The 20,494-nt window shown below is 53.4% G+C and overlaps 2 protein-coding genes across 4 annotated transcripts; one reads left to right on the top strand and one right to left on the bottom strand.

The window, feature by feature from the left end:
* Window positions 1-521: 521 nt before the first annotated feature.
* On the bottom strand, window positions 522-10,263 carry PGAP6 (post-GPI attachment to proteins 6). Of its 2 annotated transcripts, none has more exons than XM_061599359.1 (13): window positions 10,064-10,263; window positions 7,774-7,951; window positions 7,365-7,572; window positions 6,999-7,132; window positions 6,497-6,756; window positions 5,945-6,267; window positions 5,709-5,802; window positions 5,377-5,500; window positions 5,015-5,151; window positions 4,409-4,587; window positions 3,695-3,841; window positions 2,880-2,996; window positions 522-2,492 (listed from the first exon to the last, which is right to left on the bottom strand). In XM_061599359.1, the coding sequence occupies exons 1-13, from the start codon at window positions 10,179-10,181 to the stop codon at window positions 2,196-2,198; spliced, it is 2,316 nt and encodes a 771-aa protein (XP_061455343.1). In that variant the 5' UTR covers window positions 10,182-10,263; the 3' UTR covers window positions 522-2,195. The 2 variants fall into 2 exon arrangements, with proteins under 2 accessions (XP_061455343.1, XP_061455344.1); XM_061599360.1 differs by having other exon boundaries at window positions 6,999-7,099.
* On the top strand, window positions 10,217-19,401 carry LOC133371693 (cytoglobin-2-like). Of its 2 annotated transcripts, none has more exons than XM_061599361.1 (4): window positions 10,217-11,279; window positions 13,615-13,731; window positions 14,808-15,030; window positions 16,239-19,401. In XM_061599361.1, the coding sequence occupies exons 1-4, from the start codon at window positions 11,239-11,241 to the stop codon at window positions 16,380-16,382; spliced, it is 525 nt and encodes a 174-aa protein (XP_061455345.1). In that variant the 5' UTR covers window positions 10,217-11,238; the 3' UTR covers window positions 16,383-19,401. The 2 variants fall into 2 exon arrangements, with proteins under 2 accessions (XP_061455345.1, XP_061455347.1); XM_061599363.1 differs by lacking the exon at window positions 10,217-11,279 and adding an exon at window positions 11,330-12,313.
* The last annotated feature ends 1,093 nt before the right edge of the window (window positions 19,402-20,494 follow it).

Below are 20,494 nucleotides of genomic sequence, written 5' to 3'. Positions count from 1 at the left end.
AGGTACATGCCAATGCCATGTCACAGCTAGGCTAATTATGGATTTCTTAATTCACTTAAAAAGGGCTGAAACAGGAAATGAAATCATTAACTATAGTTAGGAAACAAGACCCCTGCCCCAACCAGCCTCTGCTCAGGAGGTGGAATGTCTGCAAGTGGAGCAGCTGCACACTGCAGGGAAACAGCCCCTACAGGACATGTCTGGCCATGGGTGGGAAAGGGCAGCACCCTCTGCCTCAGCAACACAAGCTGGGACTGGCTGAACATCGAAAAGGGTCCAAGGTGGCAAAGCCAAGTTGGCTCTTCCAACAGAAATGGAGGGGCAGAACACTCAACTGGCTGCAAGGTGACGCAGGCAGGCAGGCAACCGATCCCCAGAGGACAGCATTTCCAGGTCCAACCAGCCAACACCAGAGGACTTGCTATGGGATGGAGGGCCCTGGCTCCACTCCAAAGGAAGCCACACATGCTCCCTGCTCTTTTTATTACAGTACAGGAAATAAGCACTGAGGGCAAAGAGACCACAGTGTGCAAGACTTTTAATTGAACAAAATAACAATTCAGTTAACCTTTTAAAAATTCAAAGCATGACATAAACAACAAAGGGAACAAGATACTAAGAGAACTTTGTGAACTGTAGTTGCTGGAGTTTTTTCTGAGGTAATCAACAACAACAATTTTCCTATATAAGATTAGAGTTCCCTCAATTCCCTGCGGTGATTAGAAAAAAAAATCCCAGATTAAGGATCTTATAGATGTGTGTGTTATTGTGCTAAAAGAACTCTCTGAGTTTCTAGCTCCTCCCTATGTGTCTGCAGCTGCAAAAGGTTTTAAAATGTGCTATCCTGGCCCAGCAATGCAGACTGCATTTGCCTGAGGGCAACCAAAGCAAGAGCCAGAAATCAGAATAGCAAATAGTGCCAGACTCTCTCACACCTGTAGCCAAGGAACACGAGTTCCAAGGCTACAAAGGCAGAAGAGGTGGGTGTCATTTAGCTGCTATGAGCACTAGAAATTGTGCCCAATCCTATTGTAAATGCATAGGCTGAGAGCTGCTACATTAATTGCGTCTCCCCAAAATAGGGGGAGTTGCCCGAAAGTGGTCATTTGGAGGATACTCTGGTAGAAAGAAATGCAGCAGGCAGTGGAAAACAAAGGTATTGGGTCTGGTGAAGAGAGAGGTGCAAGCACAGGGCCTTCCTGTTCACACCCAAGTCCAAGGCCAGCCCACCAGCAGTTGATGAAACTGGAACAAGCTGGCTGGATGCACACACAGCCAGTGGCAACAGTGCCACAAGGTGACCCTTCAACAGTGCAGTATGCGCAGCAGCCAGACGCCCTGTCCATCTCACACCTGGCAGCGAGTGGCAGGCCACCCATAAGTATGGCATAGGCTCAGTTAAAACCCATTGTTTATTCAAGGGCTCCCACAGAACTGGGTCATTCCAACTAAGCACTTTATACAGGCAGCTGTTCAGGACAGAGCCAACTACAGAGAGACCCGGGACCTCCCTGAGCAATACTGAGTTTCTTCAGCCATGGACAGTAGGGTGCCTCTCCTGCCTTTCCAGCCCAGGTATGCTCCTGGGTCATCTAATTTTGCAGTCTTGTGTTTTATCATCCACACTCCCTCCCATCTTCCACATGTTTGAAAAAGTGCCCTGCGCACACTGTGCTCAGGGGAGTGATGGCAAAGAAACACAACACATATTGTTCCCACATTAGCATGGTGAGGCTACCAAGAACTACACACCAACCTCATTTCGTAGGATCAATCACCACCCTACAAACCCCCAAGTAGCACTCAACTCCAGCTCACAGGACTGCAGAATGACCTGTTTCCTGGTCATCAATGCATTTCTCAGTCACACAATTTCTAGGCTGCAGTGCAGGTGATCACGATGCTTCTGAAAACTCCAGAAACATGACTGGTTCCCTCCAAAGAGAGCGCTCCAGAACAGACCCGCTTCATGAGTGGACAGTCTCCCCTCAGATTAGGATGAAAACTAGCAAGCCTCCCCTGCCCTGTATCTTGAACTGCTCAGCTCCCTGTTTTTCATCCAGCCAGCTAGATATTCTTGCCTTCTTCCTGCACAATCAAGTGGCAACAGGAAATGCAGCTGGCGATCAGACATACAAGCTTGAAGGGGGCCCTCGAGGGAGGAACTCCACATGCATCAGTCCCCACTCGCTCCATCATGTCACTGCATAGAGTTCTTCCCGGTCGTTCTTGCAGATCTGGTAGCGGCAAAGCAGTTTGCGAGACCAGGCCCATGGATTCTTGTGCTTGTCTCCTGGTGGGAGCAGGAAAGCCACACTGCTGGCTACCAAGATGTGCCAGATGCTGTGGGTGTAGTAGTAGTTCTCGTTGGTTTCCAAGAAGGCATACACCACCATGGCTACCAGAGCGAGGCTGATGCCAGGGAAGATAAAGAAGGTCCAGCGCTTCCAGGAAGGGGGGTAGCAATGGTGCCTGGTCACTCCACGATAAACCTGCAGGAGGAGGTCAGGGTTACTGGCTGTCCCAGTCGGAGTGAGAGAAGCATACCAGTGCAAAGCATGGCCAAGGATGGCGTCTCCCTGAGGGCTCCACCCACGCTCAAGGACGCCACATCCCAAGGCTTACAGGGAAGTCAGATGGGTCAATCTGGTGTTAAACCTCCTCTGACTCAAGCTGTCCTTATTTATAGTCTTCAACACGCTACATTCCGAAAGCTCATGATGGATTACAAAAAAATAAAAAAGAGACATCCTCAAGTAAATGCCTGCTACAGATTCCAAACACCTCACTGTTAAAAGCTACAACCTGAGCCCGGAAACACTGAAGTCTTGATCCACGCGGGGTCAGTAAGAGATGGTGCCCAGGCATCAGCCACCTACCCAAGCAGTGATCATGATGAGGAGGGCAAAGAAGCAAGGTCCCAACATGTTCCAAACCCCTCTGCGATCCAACTGCAGTGACATTGCAATGACCAGGGTCCCCAGCACACAGAGGACCTGCAGTGGGCAAGATGACAAAGGAAGATGACAGAGGCTGCCCTCAGAAACTCCTTAGACTCAGACGTGGAGGGCAGAGCTGGCTTTTCCAGCTCACCTGCTGGCATCACTACAAGATGGCCAAGGCAAAGACAGGCAGTCTGATTCACAAAACCTCTCTGCCCTAGTTCATGTGTTAAATCTGCATTCTGCCTTTCTACCAAATGGTGCCTTGAGTTCTCATGCAGGTCCACCCCTTGCTGGCTTTTGGATATTTAATTACATTGCTGGTATCTGGTATCTGTACTCTCTGAACCACCCTGTGAGGAAGCTCATCAATACCCCTATTTACAGTGAGAAACTGCACCTTGCCCAGGGCACCCAGCAAGAAGCCTGCCTGCTCCCTGGCCCAATTCCAGCTCTCAATCCACCTGGCAACACTAGGGTGGAAACCAGCAAGTTCCCCTGAGCAAACATTGGCAGGGACTGTGATTCATGCACTTTATTTACATTTGCTTTGTTTTATTAAGAGCTTCAAGCCACAGGAGAAGTTATGCTGGCTTTGGTTAAGGTATGAACTCAGAACTGTGCCTATCTTGGCTTGAAAGCGGCTCACTGCAAACAGCAAGATGGTTAATAAGCCCCTCTCCATGTCCCACAGGCACAACCCCCTTTTGCACTCTTTCCTGACATTCCCCAAAGCAGCTCCCCAAACATACATATTTCAAGATCTTCTTGACTCGGGCCATGCACAGAATGGTCACCCAGATAGAGACAACAGAGCCCAAGAAGTCACAGAACTGCAGCGTGTCATAGTCCATGATGCACAGCACAGCAACGCCAGGCTGGTCGCAGGCATGGTAGAACTACAGCCGCAGATGGAAGAGAAAACCAGTCAGCAGACACGCCACCCACAGCCAGCAAACCTTTCCCAAACCAGCTGCAGGCAGCTTCACTTCACCAGCATGGCATGGCAAGGCCCTCTTTGGCCCCAGAGCCTGAAGCACCACTCTTTCCACCACAGAGATCCCAGGAGCCCACGAGAGCCAACGCAGCAACCGTTAGGATGACTCCACCTGTCTGCAGCAAATAAGACAGCCTGGAGAGGCCACATGGTGCGAGGGGCACCCTGAGCCAGGATCCAGGAGCCCTCTCTTCCACAGCTGCAGAAGAGCTGCCCTCATTCCTGTCCTATTGACAGAACAATGGGGAAGTCTCCTGTCCCTGAAATGGGAGGCAGCAAATGCAGGCAGAGACATGGGGGGCTGGCTGGGGGGCTGGCTAGGGGGCTGGCTGGGGGGCTGGCTGGGGGGCTGGCTGGCTGGCTGGCCTTGCATCAGTGAGAAGGGGCTGACTCAGTCCTTGTCCCACCCCTAAAAGGAGGCTGGATTCCTGCCCAATCATGCCCCAATGAGGAGGAAGCAAGGGCCTACTGTGGAGAAGAACATGGTGAAGATATAGACAGAGGCCTCGGCCAGGTGGTAGTGATACAGAGCAACAGCGATCGCAGGCAGGAAGAGCAGGTTACTGAGGGTGAGCAGGAGAGTGGCCAGCGTCTGGAGGCCAACAGACTGGGCTTTGCTGTCGTCTGTGCAGCTCCAGCCGCTCCAGCCTGCCAAACGGGGAAAGAGAAGAATGGACGACCTGCCATGCGCATCACCCCAGAACATCAAGGCCAAATGTACCCAGGCAGCCTCCGCCCCCAGGTGGGGAAGGGGGCATCCCATGCAGCTCTGGAGAGCGTCAGGTGAGACTCATCACATCGTGAAGGCAGCCACCAGAACGGCCCCTCAATTAGGCTAATTTTAAATTGAGTTCATTGGTGTGCAAAGCACTTTGGGCATGGGTGCATGCAGGCATTCTCCTGAGGCACTGCGAGCGGAGGGTGGGGGACCAGTGAGCGGGGCTGGGCAAATAGGTGCGAGTTTAGGCCAGGGTAGCACTTCCTGGTAAAGAAACCGGAGGCAAAGTGAAGGAGGCAAGGGGCGACATCCTGGCCTGTGGCAGCGTGGCAAAAACCAGCCCAGAGAAATCCTCACCAGCTTTGCAGCTGCATCCAGCATAGAGGTAACCATAGCGCCTCAGGAGACTGCACTGTCCATACGTCCCACAGTCATCAAAGCAGGGAGTGAGGTAGGCAAGGACAGACACCTGCGCCTGGGCTTTGTCACATTCCCTGCAGCGAGAGAGAGAGAGAGAGAGAGAGAGAGAGAGAGAGAGAGGGGAAGAGCTGGTGCAACAAACGTGTCCCAAGGAAGCACAGCCCTGATGGCTCCCAGAGGGCATCACTGGAGGCCATTTCAAGCCAACCTGGCACCAACTAAAAGCCAGGTGGGGGCCCACACGAGAGGGTAGACAGCCCAGTACACAAGGCTGGTGGCAAGAGAGCTGCAGGACTCACCCAGAGTTCTCTGGACAGACGAGTTGCAGGGAGAGGAACCAGTTTTCAGACTCTGGGTATGGGATGTTGAGCGAGGCTTCCATGGAGATCGTGGACACATTCAGCATATAGCCTTGGGAAAAAGCTGCGGGGCAAGGAGCGGGTGGGGAAGAAAGTCCTTCCCTTAGTCCTTGAATCTAATCAGAAACTATCAGGACCTGATGTGGGAAACAGCATCCCTCCATCCCACCTGCACGGCCCCAGGACTCAGGCGCTACAAACAAAGAGCAGCTCCTTGCACTTCCAACAGAACACAACAGCTGCGGGCGAATGTAAGCTGCTCTGGCACGTACCTGTGCTGCAGCCCCTCGTGGCATTCGGTGACAGCACAGGGGAGGTGGCACTCAAGCAGGCCCACACAGTAGCGTTCCCAAGGCCTGAGGAGCTCTGCAACAACAAAACCAGAAGCAGGCAGGAAGCTGTTCTCCTGCGCTGCATGCCCAAGACACTCTGGGCCAGGAAAGCCAGCAACTCCCCACCATCAGGCAGGCTGCAGTGCCCCAAGAGGGGCAGCTAGGGTCCTGCTTACCTGGTTGAGCACCAGAGTCAGCACGAGGGTCCCCCCACTGTCCATGCCCGAGTTCAGGTTAAAGAGAAGCAAGGCTGGAGGCTCTGCCTGGACAGGCACGTCGGACTCACCAAGGACCCGGAAATGCACAGACGCCACGTCCAGGTCCTCACGGACGACTGGCTGGCCACGCAGGCACAGGCTGCCTTGGCCAAATGCATCATGAGGCCCAGCCACTGGAAGCAGCGTGACATTGGGCTTTCCTCCCAGCAAGGGTGTCTCCTGGCTTCGGTTCAGGCTCTGGTAGAAGCTAAGAAAAGAGCCAGCACCCCCTGGCTTGCACACTGCAAAGGACATGGCGCAACGTTAGCAGGAGTCTCAGCACAGGAATGCTGCACCGCAAGGTGGCCCAGCAGTAGCAGCTACCTGACTCACTGTGGAGGCACCCATAGCAAATACTCTTGGGGGGGGGAGAAAGAGAGTGTTTGCAGGACTTTGAGGAGCCAACAGGGTTGCATCCTCAACAGGGGTTTGCCCTCCTCTCACCCTCCCCTCCCCACAGCTAGCTCACACCTGTGAAGGAGGCCATCATCTCGAAGGAAACACTGGCACCAGGACCACTGAGGCTCTCCACTGTGATTGGCAGCCACCTCTCCCATGGTGGGGATTCCAGGAGGAGGCTGCAGGCCCCCGTGCAGTTGAGCACCTTCTGGGAGGAGGGAGACAGCGTGAAAGAGCCCAATGTGACACGCACAGCGCAGGTGGTAGAAGTGTTCACCCTGCAGCTCCCCAGCTTAAAGTGCAGCGTGGCAGTGTATTCAGGGACAAAGATCCTATGCGGGGAAGGAGGGAGGTGTGAAGCGGCTGGTGGGAGAGCCCACTGGGGCACCAGCCAGAACCGACATGCATTCCTCATGGCTGGCCCCCTATTATTACACTTATTATTTAAATTTATGTCTTGCCTTTCCTCCCAAATGACCCCAGGGCAGCAGGCTATACAGGTGGCAAATGCCCAGTGCTCTGTGGGATCGGGAGGACACTAACTAGGCACACTCTCTCCCCAGCTTCTACTCACTTGGCATGAAGGGGCCTAGCCGGCCAGGCAATTATCTGCTGCATGGTAGTGTTGGGCTCAAGAACTGACGCATCAACAGCACGCAGCACAAACATGTCAGACTGGAAGAGATAGGTGCATGCCCTGAAGATCCCCTGCAAGGAGGTAGGGACAAGTCATTGCTCAGGAAACCCTCCTGTCCCATCTCAGCTGGCAAGAGGGCGCCACCTGCAGCCCAGGGCAGAGCGGGATGCTCCTGCCCCTTACCTATCCCAAATACAATGGCCACATTGAGTACAGTAAAGGAAGAGTCCAGACACTCAAGGGAACTGCAGGCTCCTTTTCCCTACACCAAAGACTCCAACAGAAGGGGCTGCCTGCTCTCACCTTCACCTCAATCTTGCCTGGGGCTTCAGGCAGGTGCGCGGCAATGAACCAATCGCCTGCAGCAGGGCCTGTGAGGTTGACAAAGGTGCTGTTCTGCAGAGCAGTTGCCAGAGTCAAGGTCCGATTGTAGGAGAGATGCACACTTGCATTTGTAGGAAATGGCGTGCCCAGCGGGTTGATTACAGGAGGAGCACCATAGCGGAAATGGCTGGAAGACAGCAGGTAACACACAGGTCAACACCCCTGCCACCACCAGAGCCCTGTGAAAAACAACCTCTGGCCAGGTACAAAGTCAGGAGCAGCACACAGGTTGGACCTCCCATGCCAGCCCAGCAAGGTATTTGGGGGGTGGGGGGTACACATGCCCGTGAGTGTGCGCACAGATGGAGAGGAGCCAGGAGATACACACATGATGACCTGCATGCTGCCACACTCAGGGCCTTTTCCCTTGGATGCCTGCAGGAGCCAGCGCAGCTGGATGGTGTCCTCGGGCACGCGGAAGCGGAAGAGCCTGGCATTCCCATACCAGCTGTAGAAAGAGAGCTTCTGAGAACTCTGAGAGAAATACTCCGTAACAAAGGCCAGCTCTGAGAGGAGAGGAGAGAGGACAGCCGGTCAGCGGGAGTCAAAGAAAAGAGCTCTAAATCCACCGGCATTGGGCAGGTGCTGTCCTCTACTAGTGGAGGAGCGACAAGGCTTCCCACCCAAGCACACAACAGGGGTTCAAGTCTCACGCTATGGAAGGAGGTGGTGTTGCAAAATGCCTTTGCTTTCTACAGTGAATTCCTAGAGGGTTGGCGCTGAGCCACAGATTCCTCTTTGACCTTCAGGCAAGGAAAGTGATGTTTGTTTATGCTTGCTGACACACCTTGTAAGCTTCTGTCTGCGAGAAGACCCCTGCTCTGGATCAAGAGCCTTCCCATTCAGAAGCAGCTACCAAGACATTGACAGACATTTTCCTCCAGAAAGGTCAAGGGAAGGTTAGGAGAGGAGGTCATCAGGGTGCACAGCTCTTGCCAGGAGGCTACTCCATCGAGTGAGAGATTACCAGCTCAGTTGTGGACTTTGGCACAGCAGACTGGCATTTCCTGAAAGGGCCGAGGTGGCAAACCCATGGGCCGGGCCTTCAGGAACCAGGGCTGACAGCTGCCTGTTTGCCGAACACGCACCCACAGCGACTGGCAAACAATGGTTGGAACAACATGGGGTGCACCAAGACAAAAGCACCACCCGTATCCAGCACAAGCAGCCCGGAGCCCAACCACCACAATGCCCTCTGGACACACAAGAAGATCAGCCCTGAAACAAAAGTGGCCGGAAGTTGGGAGCAAGGAAGATCCCAGTGACAGAAGCTACGACGAAAAAAAACCCAGCTCACCAACAGAGGCCTGAGTTCAACCCACAGCACAGCACTTCTAATCAAGGGTCCCTGATAACAGGGCTGGGAAAGACCCCTACTGGAAGTCTGGGATACGTGGGTGGTGGAAACATCCCCATGGGCACAAGCATAAGCAGGGAAGTGAGCTCACCCCACACACACACACACACCCCACATACACACACAGAGAGGGAATGCTGAAAAGCTGGCTAGGAGCAGGGCCTGGATGACAGCCTGCCTGACCAGCTCAACCATGAAACACTCATCTGGCCCCTTCAGCCACGTGGCAGATGAGGAAGAGGGCGGAAAGAAACCCCCTCCCACCCACTCACCTGTTCTCACCCAACAGCACAAGGGCAAGGCAGAGAACAGGAAATTAAAGGGAAAGGGGCAGGGTGGCAAGAGGGAATATGGGTGTTGCAGCAGCACCCTTCCACAGAGGGTGACATCTGTGTAATGGGTGTGACAAGGCGAAAACATCCCTGCAGTGGTTCTTTTTGGATTACAGCCTCTCCTCTCCCCAAAGCAAGAGCCAGCCTTCCCTTTCATGGCGAACCAGGGAGGCTGCTGGCCATTGTGGCACCATATGCAAACCGTGCAAGAACCCCACAGGGGAACCCAGCAGGGGCTGGAGCCAGGGGGTGAAATCATGGAGGGCCAAGATCCTTCTACCTAACTGGCTGTTTGGGACCTACACAAGGGTGTTCTCACCACACCATGGGACCGGGGACTTTTTCAAAGCAACATCAGCGCTGGCTTTTAACACCAGACACAAGGTCAGCAGTGTCTGGTGTTAACAGCAAACTGGCACAGAGAGAGAGAGAATCTGAAGAGGGGCAGCACTGGCTGCCCACAGAGATGGCCTGGGACCTTGCACTAAACACCCAGCGGGTTTCTTTAATTGGGCATCCACACTCTCCTGCCTGCCCTGTCCCCTCCCAGTGAATTCTGGAAGGCTCAAACTTCGGCGACTCTTTAAGGGAAGAAAAGTCAATGCCTTATGGGCAGCCGCTGCACTCGCCTCTCGGTGAGTGGCCGGTGCACTTAGGGTGCCCTGCCGATAAAGGCTGGCCTGGACCAGGAGGAGCAATGGCCCACCACCTCCACTACTAGCACTAAGTCGCTTCCCTTTCCGATGAGGGACAGCCTCCTCTGCGCGGTCCCCCCGCCGCTGAGCCCAGGAGCCGCGCGCCTCTAGTCATGTGCAGAGTGTCTTCTTCCCCTCCGCACTGCGGCTCCAAGACGGCCGCGAAAGAGAGGAGAGAGGGGAGGAAGGAGGGAGCCGGCCGGCCCGCCCTCAGACAAAGCGGAGGGGGCTCACCCTCGGGGCCTCGGCCGCTGCTACTGCTGCGCCGCTTCTCCTCGGCGGACAACGACGGGGCTGCGGGGGCCAGCAGAAGGAGAAGCAGCAGGAACGGGCAGGGCGCCATCTGAACCATCGCGGCGGCGGCGGCGGCGGCGGCAGTGCCCGGGGCCAGGAGAAACCGGCAGCCTCGTCAGCGGTTACGCAGGAGCAGCTCCTGCCGCCGCCGCCGCCGCCGCCATCGCAAGTCCTCTTGAGGAAGCCGCTCACTCTACTGGACTGACCCCCCTGGCCGGGGCGGTGACGTCACGGGGGACGCCCGCGAGGGAGGGAGGTTGCGGAGGGGAGGTGGCCGGCCGGTGCACGACTCGGCTCCTCCCCAGCGCGAGCGAGGGACCTGGGGCAGCCGCGTAGCCGCCTCGGCAGCGCTAGGGGCAGGGCAGCCAGGGCAGGAGGTGCAGCCCACCCCCGGGGGCAACAGAGGAGAAGTGGCCCGAGGCGCTGCCCGGCGCATCCGACGCAGATACATCGAGGGGGTGGGGCGGGTGTCCGAGCTCTGTGGAGCGGGGAGGGGGCTCCTGAATCCTCGAGCTGGGCGGTGCATCCCCGCCGCCGCCCGGGCGCGAGAGCACTCCTCGCCGCCCCCCCGGCGTCACCGCCTCTGGGAGTCCCCCAGTACGGCGTAGCGACCGGCGGGCCGGTCCTCGTCTCCTCCCTGCGAAGCCAGCCTGACTCGCCCGCTCCGCGCGTGAAGCGCCGTTCAGACGACAGCATCGCCACGTGACCTGCCCCTGAAGTGACGCGCCCGCCCCACACGCCTCTTGGTTCCGTCTGAAAGGGAAGGCGCCCGGCCCGGCCCCGGAGAGGAGTGCCCGGGTGGTGCCCGGGAGTGAGCCCTGTGGGCGGTGCAGTGGGCGCCGGGCCATGCCGGACGAGGGGCGCGGGCCCAGCCCTGGAGCCCTTGTGGCGGAGCGGGGGCGCCCGGCTGGGCCCTCTCTCGCCCCCGCAGCCCCCCCTGCCCTTCACGGGCGCCCCCGGGAGGCATTCGCCCGCACGGGGATGATAGGCCAAGGGGCCTCGTGGGGCAAACTGCCAGCCCAACCGCCACAGGAGTCCGTTGTGCTCAGGAGGTTCCGAGGCGGCGGCGGCCTCGTCGGAGAGCCCCTGCGCGCCCGCCGGCCCCGGCAGGAGCCATGGCTGCCTTCGGTGGCGCTAGTGCCAGGAACACGGTGGGGTGAGTGCGGGGGCAGGGGCCGAGCTGGGCCCGGGGGGGGGGAAGGGGCAGCACGCGGGTGCGCGGCCAGCGGCCCTCCAGCTGCAGCGGCAGGTCCCCTGGCAGGGCGCATTGTGTTGGCCTTGGCCCCCGAAAGGCAAATGCCACTCGCGGGAGAGGAGGCAGAGCCAGAGCGGTGGCGCTCTTTGGGCATGTTGGGATGTGTGAAGAAGAACCTTGTGGGATCAGTCCATCCACTTCCACATGCTGCCTGCAAATGGGCCGGAGCAGAGGGCCAGAAGGCAACAGCCCTCCTTTGCTGTCCCTACACAGAATGTGGTACTCTCAGGTAGACTGCTTCTGCACATGAAGGCTTCGTTTAGACTTTATGGCCTGCAACTGCTGGTAGCATTTCTCCATTAATTTGTCTTAACGCCTTTTACAGCCGCGGTAGCCAGTGATGATCACCGCATCTTCTGGCAGCAAATTTCACAATTCCTGCATTGTGTAAAGAAGATTTTTTATCTCTTCTGAATCTATGGCCAGTCAGTAGCTTATTGTGGAAGAGAGAAAAAAACTCTGCCCACTCTCCACCATACTTTTTTATATTTCCATATTACTTACATTTTTTCTAAACTAAAAAGACTCAAGCATTGCAGTCTTTCCTATTAGGGAAGCTGCTCCAGCCCATTGATTATACCCATTGCCCTTTCCATTGCTTTTTCCAGTTCTGAAACATTTTTGAGCTGTGGTGACAGTTGAATTACACGCATTCCTTGGGACTCCGTAGCTCTGCAATGATAATTTATTTCATTTGTGAATTGTTTCCATGAGGCATCCCAAAGTGATTTATAATATAGTAAAAACATATAAAACAGTTAAATACAATCAATTGTATATATATTATTTTTAAAAAGCACTTATATATATAAACAGATTAAAACAATAACAGCACATAGATAAAATCAATTCAGATCCAGTCGAGATATCAACTGGGATAAAGATCTCCATTCAGAAGGCTTGTTGAAAGAAGAACTTCCTTAGCAAGCGCAAAGGTGAATCTGATAAGCAGCGGGAGGAAATTCCGAAGGGTAGGTGCTGCCATACTAAAGGCCCAATCCCGACATCATGCAGAACAGACCTCTTGATAGGATGGTACTGCAGGATGCCCTCTCGCAGAATGCAGCGATCACTTGGGTATGTAGGGGGTGAAACAATGTTTTAGGTATTCTGTCCTGTATAGGGCACCATTCCACCAATACCAGCACCTGCAACCTAGCCTGGTAGCTAATTGGCAATTGGTGCAATTCTTTCACCAGGAGCATAATATGCTGGCAATATTCTGCACCAGTGAGAAGTCGAGTCACTGCATTTTGCACTAGCTGCAGTTTGGAAGTTACCAGTGCATGGATGACAGTGGTTCTAGAAACAGCCTTAGCTGCCTTACCAGCTGAAGCTGGTGAAAACACTCCTAGCCACTGAGGTCACCTGAGCCTCTAGCAATAGAGGTAGATCCAGGAACACCTCCAGACTACACATCTGCTACTTCATCCAAAGCAGGCAATTAACCAATTATCCAATCTCGGGGACCACCCAGCCACTGCACCTTGCCAGGATTCAGAGCCAACTTATTGGCCCTCTTCCAGCCCACCATCAAGTCCAGGCATTGGTCCAGGACTTGCACAGCTTCTCCTGATTCAGATATTACAGTAAAATGGAGCAGGGTATCATTGGCATACTGATGACTCCTTGCCACAAATCACCCAATGACCACTCCCAGCAGCTTCATATAGATGTTAAACAGCATTGGGGACAAGATCATGCACTGTGGCACCTCACAGCACAACTATCAAGGGGCCAAAAGACAAACTGCCCAGTGCTGTTTTCTGAAACCAGTCCTGGAGATAGGACCAGAACCACAGTAAAACAAGTGCCCGTTTCACAGACCCAATTCAGGCAAAAGCATCTGAGAGTTCAAGTAAGAGTAACAGGGTTGCACGCCTCCTGTTCTTTCAATAAAGATCATTATCAGGGTGGCCAAGATTGATTCAGCCTCATAACCTGGCCTGAACTGTAATTGGAATTGCAGCAGGAACCAGCAGCTTTTCTGCCTCTAGATCCAAAGGATTCTCCAGAGTCTAGAGCTCTTGGTCTTGGCTGCCACTCCTTGCTTGTTGCCTTCTCTGAGTTGGCATCCTGTACCTAGCAAGGAAATGGCTGGCTTTCTAGGCCTGTACTCTTAGGAAGAGCCCTATTAAGGAAGGGGTGCTTTCACTCAGTGTATGTCCCAGAGCCCAGAAGATGGAGTCTCTTCCAAGGCCATGACATCTAGCTTGTCTGCTTGTCCCCTCTCTAGGCTGCCGCTTTCAGTCTCCATGGTAGATCTGACAGAGTTAGATCGGCAGTACATCCGAGACATTTGGACAAGGGTATTTGACAATGCAGAAGAGAATGGCAGGCATATTTTAATAAGGTGAGGCACTACGATCAGTTTGGCAGGGGTGATTTCTTCAAATCTGGCTTCTCTATATCTTTTTTACAGTCTTGCTGTCTCCTAAAAGCAGCTGCTGTGTGCATGGCTATTGTAGTGTGACCTTGGTTGTGAGACAGACGTATAGATGGAGAAGATGGACAGCCTCGATCCCCTGCCCTTCACTTGTGCCCCCTCCCCTCTCTTTCCAGCTTTCAGATCTGCTTGGGGAGTGTCCCTCTGGGCACCCCTGGATGAGATCGATATCCAACACCCTTCAGCTCATGCCGCTCTTGGAAGTGCTCCAGCTATCTGTGGGCACCGATATGAGCTCTTCTTTTGGATCTGGAGCTCTGAGCCCAGTGGGCGGTGATTCCTGGGCATGTAGCAAAGTAGGCTTCATGCTCTGTTTTTGGCCCAACGGCTGGCACTATCAGCATGACTTTCAGAAGCAGAGTCAGTAGATAAAGGGCCAGTCCTCCCCTGTTCCCCATGTGGGCTCTGCTGCCCTTTTCACTCCCCGCCTGCTGAGGACTCCTTGGATGTTACTTGGGTAAGATATGCTGCTGAGAATGCACGTCATTCATGCACTGATCTCAGACGCAGAAAGGGACACAATGCAGGAAAGATAGTGGGTGTCTCCCAAAAGTGGCGAGAGTGCCCAGCATAAAATAGGCCTATGGAGCCATTGTGGTTATGCAGCCGTGGTATAGACTCCCTGGCATCTGAGACCCTTGGGGGGTTGACAGGTTGGAGAATCTCCAAACCAAATCCATGGGGGGAGGGAGCAAAAGGGGCAGTCAGTCAGCCAAAGAACCTTCCTGAGAACACAACATGGGTGCATTTGGGTCAGAAGCCTGAACAAAGCCAACTCTGCAGAGCTGGGTAGAGACAAGACTGGCTGCGGCCATGCACAGAGAGGCTTGTGGGTGGCGGGGGGAGCCAGGTAGGGGGCCAAATGTTGCCCCCTGCAGCCTTCTATAGCAATGTTAAAAGGGCCATCGTGGAATGGGGATGGGTGGGGGGAGCCCACAAAATACAGGCCCTGAGCTTCTAGTCATCATTTGTTCCCAATGCAGATTCTTTACAGATTGCCCTGCAAGCAAGCAGTATTTCAAGACTGTTCCAACCGAAGGTGACCTGCTGAGGAATTCTGAGGTGGGCTTTCACGGCAGGAGGGTCATGGTTGCTCTTGACCAGCTGATTGAAAACTTGAACAACTGGAAACAGGACCACAAGTTGCTAGAGCGCCTGGTTGACAGCCACAAGAACATCCACCAAGTGCCTGTGGGGATGTTCCAGGTATTGGGGCCCAGCTCATGAGTGGGGGAGTGGGGCTTTGACTTTGGAGGAGGCAAACCCATCGCCAGCCCTGAATGCCTGGGCTGACTGCCTGGGCTGACTGCCTGGGCTGACTGCCTGGGCTTCGGGCAACTGGAGCTGTTCCAATAGGACATGGGTGGGGAACCTTTTCTGGCCAGTGGACCAGATTCTGATGTCCCCTGCAGGCCATTTTGACTGGTGGGCAAAACCGTCAGTCACCTAACATCATAATGACGTTGGCTGACAACTTAAGTGGGGCTCACTGCAAACCCTGCTATGTCTGTTTGCAGACAAGTTTTGAATCCAAATTGCACCTGTGACAAGGCCATGTGGGACTTGCTCACAGTGCCAATCAGCTACGCCAGTAGTACTCCTGGGCTGCATGAAGAATTTCCTGATGGGGCACTGTCTAGTGCACTCAATCCCAGCAGAGGTCACTGTTGGGCCAATCAGCTGCTTGATCCTCTCAGGAAGCCCGCTTGCAAAGAAACCATTGGCTTGCCACTTTAAGCTCCTGATGGTTCCTTTGCTTTGCAGCTGTGTCCTTACCCACTCCACACCAGACAGCACATATCACAACAGGTGTAGGATGGGGTGTGGCTTGGGAAAAATGCCCTCAGGGACCACACTTGGAGCCCAGCTGGGCCTCCTTGTTAGAGCCACAGGCCAGAAGTTCCCCATTCCTGCAGCGAGCGGTCTGCCTTTTGGAGAAAGAGGGTTGTGGCAGATAGGGGTTGTTTCTTGCCTGAAGTCTCCCCATGCTGGGAGTTTCCTGTGGATCACCTCAGCAGCGTACCTCACCTTAAGTCCAGCTACAGCTTTCCTGCTGTCTTTGCCCCTGCCAAGGGACTGAACTCTGGGTTACAATGTCCGAGCCCATACCTTGCAGGCTTCATTCAGATGGAAGGAGCTGCTTTTGACAGGCAGGTAATTTGTGGGGAGTGCTGATGGTCACTTCTGGAGACAGAGCCTAGTGGTTAGAATGGGGAGCTCCATTTTCTTTGACAGAGGCAAAGATGCGGCGCGGCATGGCAGGGGGTGGGCATAGGAACAGGAGTGGAAGACTTCTCATCTGCAGAGTAATTCCATCTTGACCTGAAGCTCAGACAGGGAGGTTTGTAATAAACCTTTGATGTGATTAAGGCCGGATCTCAGACTGTCTCCTGAATGGCATTTCCCTTGCCCAGTTTTTGTTTCAGGCCATGCTCTGTGTCTTCCAAGATCTCCTGGGGAAAGAGTTTACTGATGACATAAGGCTCTCTTGGGAGAAGTTCTTTGGGGCTGTCTGTGAAGAAATTGAAGCTGCTTATGCCCGCCAGCATGTGCCTTAAAGAGACAGCAGCTTCATTAGAGCAGCCTGCTCTGTTCTCCATCCCCTCCTTACGTGTGTATTGATGGAATAAAGGGGGCAGCAGCCAGGTGTGAGTGTCAGCATTTGGTTTTGGCACCTATGTCTGGGGCAACTGATCAGATCTGGGATTCCAGTGGTTCCTTGCAAGATCAGGGCCAATTCTCCAAAGGTGCAGAAGCACGTCCAAGTACATAGCAAAGGGTCAAAAGGCATGAGCGTGTTTAGCCTGGAGAAGAGAAGATTGAGGGGAGATAGGATAGCACTCTTCAAGTACATGGAAGGTTGTCACACAGAGGAGGGCTGGGATCTCTTCTCAATCATCCCAGAGTGCAGGACACAGAATAATGGGCTCAAGTTGCAGGAAGCTAGATTTCGACTGGACATCAAGAAAAACCTCCTAAATGTTAAAGCCATATGGCAATGGCACCTATGACCTAGAGAGGTAGTGGGCTCTCCGACACTGGAGGCATTCAAGGGGCAGCTGGACAGCCATCTGTCAGGAATGCTTTGATTTGGATTCCTGCATTGAGCAGGGGGTTGGACTTGATGGACTTATAGACCCCTTCCAACTCTTCTATTCTATGATTCTAAGTTGAGGAGGGCTGTAGCTCAAGCAGCTGCTTTGCTTGCAGACGGTCCCAGGTCCAGCCCCTGGCATCTCCACTTAGGGCCAGGAAACCTGTGGAAAATGCAGAGCTAGATGGACCAATCATCTGACTATACAGCAGCTCCCTATGTTCCTTTGAGAAGGTGACATGTACTGAGGCCTAAAATTCACACTCGGGCAAAAGTCAGAGGAAGGGTAGGATTATGCTGGCAGGATGCGGCAGGAAGCCCCGAAAGTCCAGAAGGATCACTCACCCACAGCTGCCCTGCTAAGGGAAGAGGCCAAAGCAGGTGTGCTCAGGAAGGAAGAACACAAGAACAAAACCTGGACACTGACCAAGCTTCCTCAAGGAAGGAAAGCTGTAGGCTGCGAGTGTGTATTCAAAAGGAAGTCGGATGCTGACACAAGGCAAGACTAGTAGCCAAAGGATACTCTCAAAAGTATGGACAAGATGACTATGAAACATTTGCTCCTGTAGTCAAACACAAGACTTTCAGAACTCTTCTGAGTGTTGCTGCTAACAAGAAAATGCAGGTAGAGCATGTGGATATAAAAACAGCATTGTTCCAAGGAGAAAAAGAAGAGGAAATCTACATGCAACAGCCACCAGGGTTTGAAGTTCCAGGAAAAGAAACCCTTGTGTGTAAACTTCAAAAATCCACCTATGGACTAAAACAGGCTGCCAGAGCCTGGAATGAGAGACTGAGCAAAATGCTCTTGAAAGGAGGCTTTGTACGAGGCAGAGCAGAGCCATGCCTGTGCAGCAGATTCAGGAACAACAGATGGACTTACTGATTTATGTGGATTATCTACTGTTGGCTTATCAAGACCCACTGGACAAGCAACAGCTAGTGAATCATCTCAACAAGGAGGTTGGTGAAGTGCCTAGGTGATCACTCACTACCTCAGAATACTAATTGAAAGAGAAGATGATGGATCCTTCTTGCTGAATCAAAGACAAAAGATCCAAGACCTTCTTGAGAACCTACACCCACCAGACCTTCCAGCACCTACTCGGATGGAAGTAGGATACCTGAAACCAGACCAGAACAAACAACCATGGGAAGACCGTGAGAGCTACAAACAAGTCATCAAGAAACTTCTATATATCCGCACTGTTACCAGGCCAGATGTGGCAGTAGCAGTGGGATACCTGTGCAGAACAACCAGCTCGCCAACCAAAAAGGACTGGGAAGCAATCAAGAGAGTGGCGAGATATCTGAAGGGAACTGCAACCATGAAACTGAAGTTAGCGGCTACCCGAGATCCCAGATTAGTGGGATATGCAGATGCTGATTGGGCTGAAGACACTACAGATTGAAAATCCACCAGTGGAAGCATCTTCTACTATGGAGATTCAGTGATCAGCTGGGAAAGTAAGAAACAAGAGACTGTGGCACTCTCTTCCACAGAAGCAGCGTATATGTCAGCTTCTGAAGCGAGAAGACAGCTGACATGGCTACTTGAACTGTTTAACGATTTAGGCGTCTCTATACCTGGGCTGAGCCATTGTGGTGTAGTGGTTAAGGTGTTGGACTACGACCTGGGAGATCAGGGTTCGAATCCCCACATAGCCATGAAACTATGACCAAGCTGGGTGACCTTGGGCCAGTCACTGCTTCTCAGCCTCATGAAAACCCTAAGGTCGCCATAAGTTGGAATCGACTTGAAGGCAGTACATTTACATTTATACCTGGGCCTGTCATGATGCATGAAGACAACCAAGGATGCCTCAGACTCACGGAGTCAGAAGGAGTGAGTTCACAAACCAAGCACAGAGACATGAAGCACCATTTCATACCTACTGCAGAGGACTATGCAAGAAGGAGTATTGTCCAATGGAAGACGTGACTGCAGATGCTCTGACGAAGGCATTACTGTCAGATACTGTAAGCTGTGGAACAAGATGAACCTCATGGGCTGAACCAAACAGTTGTTGAGAAGGGATGTTGGAAGTGGGGCAAGAGCAACTCCAGTTTGTTTGTTTTTTTTGTATTCCAGAAGGAAGATAGAGATAGAGCTTTGCCTACCTTTACCTGTGCCCTTCTCTACCTAACTTCCTTCCATTGTAAACTGATATGTTCAGCAAAGCTGACCTGCCCCTCCTTCCTTTGTTCTTTTTCTTCGGCCATGAGGGCACTACCCACGTCTGGGCATTGCACCTCCAACTTAGTTAAACCTGGGGGACCTGGGAGACCAGGGTTCGAATCCCCACACAGCCATGAAGCTCACTGGGTGACCTTGGGCCAGTCACTGCCTCTCAGCCTCAGAGGAAGGCAATGGTAAACCTTCTCTGAATACCGTTTACCATGAAAACCCTATTCATAGAGTCGCCATAAGTCAGGATCGACTTGAAGGCAGTCCATTTCAATTTTTCATGTATTTCTATAAATAAAGTGGTTTTTCGTATTTTACTAAGTCTTAAGTCTCATTGATTTAAATGCAGGGTAAAAGCCTGCTTCTAAAGTAAATACACACACTGGTGCGCACACAGTTCAGACCGCTGAGTTACTCTGCATATTTCTGTAACATGTCTGATGCGGGGGAGGGGAGCTCAGGCAGCAGAACGGGGGGGGGGGGCTCTCCCTGGTACCCATCACAAATGCCTGTCGGCGCCTCGTGAAAGGGAGGGATAAGAATCACGCCAGAAGGCTGTGACAGGGAGCGGGCGCTGTATGCGCCTTGTTTGTGGGAGAAGTTGCTCTCCTGGCAGCCTCTGAGGCAAGCACTGTGCCTTTGGAGGGTGAGTGGGCCACGGGGTGCACAGGGCTGGACTTGGGCTGAGGTGAGCTGACTTCCAATCAGCTGGGCTCAGCCATGACACTGCTTGGTGGCCTTGATCCAGTCATGATCTTCTCCACCCTAACCCACCTTGCAAGGTTGTTGTGGCAATCAATTTGACTGTTTGTTTATTTGTCACATTTGTGCCCTGCCTTTCCAGCAAACGGTGCTGACTATGGCTTAAACACCAGAGATGGGCCTCGTTGGAGGGGTGGGTTGCCCTTGTGCCACGGATTATGTGCCAAGGATATTTGCCCCCCCACCTACAGCCTGACTCTTGCCCCGCAGTGTGGCTCTTCCTCTTCATCCTCCCTTGGCTGGCACTTCTGGGGAGGATAATGCTGCAGCCTCTGCTGTATGGATGGGGGGGGGGCTGCCTCCACGTTATCCAAGGTAGCAGAGGGGTGGTGGTGGCAGATCTGTAGGGCACAGTGTGAGTGTGTGTATCTGAGGCAGAAGGCGTGAAGGGACTCTCCACCTAAGAGAAGTTTACATGGGAGAATGGTGACAAGGATGAAGGAGGGTGAGAGGAGGAGTTTACACAGGGGGAGGGTGGAAGGCAGTTGCAACCCCAGGAATGACTGTTTTGACTTCAGATCACCCAGCCTAGGAAGGAATTGGATGCTGAGCTTGTTTCCTGGGTTTTTTACCCCCTCCCAGAGGTGAGGGATCAGTTCTGGTTTCAGAAGAGGAGGAGGGGCACA

Source organism: Rhineura floridana, chromosome 17 (assembly GCF_030035675.1).
Source record: "Rhineura floridana isolate rRhiFlo1 chromosome 17, rRhiFlo1.hap2, whole genome shotgun sequence".
Classification (NCBI taxonomy): Eukaryota; Metazoa; Chordata; class Lepidosauria; order Squamata; family Rhineuridae; genus Rhineura; species Rhineura floridana.
Note: the sequence above shows the minus strand (reverse complement) of the source record. Positions and strands in the feature narration are given on the sequence as shown.